The sequence below is a fragment of the Myotis lucifugus genome, unplaced genomic scaffold, assembly GCF_000147115.1.
Source record: "Myotis lucifugus unplaced genomic scaffold, Myoluc2.0 scaffold_5995, whole genome shotgun sequence".
In the NCBI taxonomy this organism is placed as follows: domain Eukaryota; kingdom Metazoa; phylum Chordata; class Mammalia; order Chiroptera; family Vespertilionidae; genus Myotis; species Myotis lucifugus.
This window is the reverse complement of record NW_005877043.1, coordinates 5,599-9,132: the sequence shown is the minus strand read 5'-3', so window position 1 is coordinate 9,132 and position 3,534 is coordinate 5,599. Positions and strand designations below refer to the sequence as shown.

Genomic DNA, 3,534 nt, shown 5'->3' with positions numbered 1-3,534 from the left:
CGGGCGCGCACGTAGAGTGCGATTGAAACGTCGTGGCCCATGCGCAGGAATCGGTATTTTGTGGAAGAGCCGGTATTTTGTGGAAGAGCCACACTCAAGGGGCCAAAGAGCCGCATGTGGCTCGCGAGCCGCGGTTTGCCGACCGCTGGTCTAGGGGAAGCGGCCCCGTGGATGTTCACCTCTCGGGCAGGGCTGCTCTGGGCTCAGCCGGCAATGGAGCCTGCTGGTCGCGGCTGCTCCACACACCAGCGGGGGAGGGTTTACGCAGCCCCATTGTACAGATGAGGAAGCCGAGGCCGGGTCCGCTGCGTGTGTGAGCTGGACGGGGGGCAGTGCTGAGCCTTCCCCGCGTGCAGGGTCCTGGAGAGCCACTGGTTCGTGTGGATCACGCAGATGAACCACATCCCCAAGGAGATTGGCCACGAGAAGCACCGGGACTGGGCCAGCTCGCAGGTGGGCAGCGTGGGCCGGGAGGGGGGCCCTGAGGGGGCTGCCGGGTCCAGGGCATGCCGTGGGCTCGGGGCTTCGTGCCAGCCTCCCTCACCTGAGCCCCCACCCGCTCCGGCAGCTGGCAGCCACCTGCAACGTGGAGTCCTCACCCTTCATCGACTGGTTCAGCGGGCACCTCAACTTCCAGATCGAGCACCAGTGAGCGCGGCCCAGGGCCCCGCGGGGTGGGCGTGAGTCTTCCCACGGGCGGCCTGGGCTCCCTGGGGCCCGGGAGGGTGGTGAGCAGGGCCTGGGGTGGGGGGATGGGGGTCCCTCTGGCACCCCCCACCTCAGGTGCCAGCACATGCCCCCCCCCCCCTCCGCAGCCTCTTCCCCACGATGCCCAGGCACAACTACCACAGGATCGCGCCGCTGGTCAAGGCGCTGTGTGCCAAGCACGGCCTCACCTACGAGGTGAAGCCCTTCCTCACCGCCCTGGTGGACATCGTCAGGTAAGGGCTCCTGGTGGCTCCCGGGGCCCTGTCCGCCTGGTCCCCACAGCCCCTCGCTGAGCCCCCCAGGCCCTCTGGGCGCTGACCTGTGAGGCCTTTCCCATCAGCCTTTCCATCCTCAGCCTGCGGCCTCCCTTCCCAGCCTTCACTCCCAGGCCCCCTGCCCTGGGCCAGGCCCTGTCGGAGGCTCCAGATCCCTGGCTTCTAGGCCTGACATCCCAGCAGGGGACCCAGAAAGCAAGCGCCTAAAATAAGTGAATTACAGAAAACGCGAGGGAGGGAGTGGTGCTTTGGCAAAAAAACACCAAGACTACAAAACCCATGGGTGGAGGCAGGAGAGGGGCGCCAGGCAGGGGCGCCAGGGGCAGGTGGCTGGCATTGAGGCGACAAGTGAGCAGACAGGCAGGAGGGGAGAGGGCGGGCCACGGAGGCGTCTGGGGAGGAATATTCTGGGCGGGGAACAGCCGTGCAAAAGCCCGAGGCAGGAGCTGGTGTGTGGGAGCCGCTGAGCGGGGCCGGGGGAGGGACATGCAGGAAGTGGATTCTGGGAAGATGCTCTGGCTGCGAGAATGCGCGGAAGGGGCGAGAGGGGAAGCAGACAGAGCAGGGCGGGTGGGCTGGGCGGCGGGAGCCTGGGCGGTGGGGCTCGGGGGCCAGACCCCCCCAGCCAGGGCCCTCCCACCTGTGCCTGGATGCCCTTCCTTCATCCGGTGTTTGAACCCCTGCTTCTCCTTCATGGCCCTTCCCCAGCCTCCTCTGCGGGCCCCGTTAGGACGCCTGGCACGGCGTTTCCCGCGAGTCATTGGTATCTCTGGCTCCTCTGCCGACGTTGGGCTAGTGGTGGACAGGGGCCGGGCCGCACCAATCCCTGGGCTGCAGAGCCCAGCAGGAGGCAACAGACAGAGTGGGGGAGGAGGGACAGGCCCACCCTGGCTCCTGCCTGGACTTTACCCCTCCTCCCCCCCCCTCCCACGCCAGGTCTAGATTCCACTCTTCTCAGTCCACCCCTTCACCCCCACCCAGCGGCCTGCCCCAGGGGGAAGGGGGGGAAGGGGGACACCTCTGAGCATACGCATCATCTTGGGGGGTGGGGTTGGTATCTTGCAGTTGAGTCCCCAACACCCACCCCCACCCCTGCCTCCCCAAGGTCGCTGAAAGAAGTCTGGCAATGTCTGGCTGAAAGCCTACCTCCAGGTAGTGAAGGTGGCACCCAGGGCTCCACCACAGCCAGCTCAGGCAGGCTCCGCCCGCCTCCTCCCGGTCCTGCCATCTTCCCCTCCACCCTCTTGCCACCCTAAGGCCACAGCTCTGGGCCCAACAGGACAGGGGCGAGGGGGATGGGACGTGAAGCCACAAGGTGAGCGTGACACGTTTTCCTGGAGCAAAAATTGAGGCAGACTGTTATTTTTATATAAAGACAAACCCAGATCTATGATGGAATAAAGTATTGAACTTGCATGAATTTTGGAGCTGGATTCTGCCAAGACCCCCAAGAGGAGTTGAGGGCCATCGGGGTGTTGGGGGTGGGGGGATGGGGGGATGGTGCTTTCGGAGTTTCCCTCTGCATTGGGCTTACATGGCCTAAGGGCCTGGTTCCTTCCTGTCCTTCACCCACTCACCAGCACCCTTGGGGGTCACACGGGCTCCCCTCACTTTACTCCTGGGCACAGTGGGGCAGGGGCTGGTCCAGCGGACAAGGGCCGAGGGCTGAGGGCCACTGTGCAGGTGGCCCCACGCAGGATGGGGAAGCCAGTACATCCTGGACCGGCACTGCCTCCTCCCGGAGCCTCTGGTGAGGGGCCTCAGAGAGCATGTTCGGGGGGCCACCTGCCCATCTCAGTACCACACGTGTCACCGCACCGGTGGGGGCGCAGCCTGACTGCGCTCAGCCCCCACACAGGTGATGCCGACTCGCCTGGGCCACACAGGTGATGTGGGCTTCGCTGCAGCTGCTGCGGGGATGGCTGGGCCCCTGAGACGCTGCCGTTTCATCCCTGGAGTCTGAGAGCAGCGTGTGAACTCACCCCGCTTGCCGTATCCTTAGGCAGCCACTGCCCTTCACTGAGCCTCAGGCTCCTCATCTGAGAAATGGGTGCGGTTGGCCGTGGGCCTGGGGTGTTCTTGGAGTTGTGGAGGGCTTAGAGTTGCCCCTTGGGGCTTCCTGAAGGTGGGAGGAAGGGAGAGCTGGGCCGCTGGCCCCCTGCAAGCCCAGTCCCCACGCACCTCAGCAGCTCCAAGCTGAGGTGAAGGTTCCTTTTGTGTGTTTTCATTTTTTTTAATGCATGATAATTTTTTTAAAATATATTTTATGATTTTTACAGAGAGGAAGGGAGAGGGATAGAAAGTTAGAAACATCGATGAGAGAGAGAAACATCGATCAGCTGCCTCCTGCACACCTCCTACTGGGGATGTGCCCGTAAACAAGGTACATGCCCTTGACCGGAATCGAACCTGGAACCCTTCAGTCCGCAGACCGACGCTCTATCCACTGAGCCAAACCGGTCAGGGCTGTTTTCATTTTTTTAAAATATATTGATTTCAGAGAGGGAGAGAGAGAGAGAAACATTAATAATGACAGTCATTGATCAGCTGC

General features: G+C 63.0%; 1 protein-coding gene across 4 annotated transcripts; it reads left to right on the top strand.

Moving 5' to 3' along the window:
- Window positions 1-124: 124 nt before the first annotated feature.
- LOC102424402 (fatty acid desaturase 3-like) lies at window positions 125-2,403 on the top strand. Of its 4 annotated transcripts, none has more exons than XM_014450984.2 (4): window positions 125-453; window positions 569-648; window positions 816-941; window positions 2,089-2,403. In XM_014450984.2, exons 1-4 carry the CDS (start codon window positions 394-396, stop codon window positions 2,237-2,239), a joined length of 417 nt encoding a protein of 138 aa, XP_014306470.1. In that variant the 5' UTR covers window positions 125-393; the 3' UTR covers window positions 2,240-2,403. The 4 variants fall into 4 exon arrangements, with proteins under 4 accessions (XP_014306470.1, XP_014306471.1, XP_014306472.1 ...); XM_014450985.2 differs by lacking the exon at window positions 2,089-2,403 and adding an exon at window positions 1,049-1,245; XM_014450986.2 differs by lacking the exon at window positions 2,089-2,403 and adding an exon at window positions 1,064-1,245 and having other exon boundaries at window positions 126-453.
- The last annotated feature ends 1,131 nt before the right edge of the window (window positions 2,404-3,534 follow it).

Bases quoted from the DNA above. Each gene is read 5' to 3' on its own strand.
- LOC102424402 (XM_014450984.2), top strand. From the start codon at position 394: ATGAACCACATCCCCAAGGAGATTGGCCACGAGAAGCACCGGGACTGG. The intron at 649-815 runs GTGAGCGCGGCC...CCCCCTCCGCAG, and splicing joins AACTTCCAGATCGAGCACCA to CCTCTTCCCCACGATGCCCA. The intron at 942-2,088 runs GTAAGGGCTCCT...TGCCTCCCCAAG, and splicing joins GCCCTGGTGGACATCGTCAG to GTCGCTGAAAGAAGTCTGGC.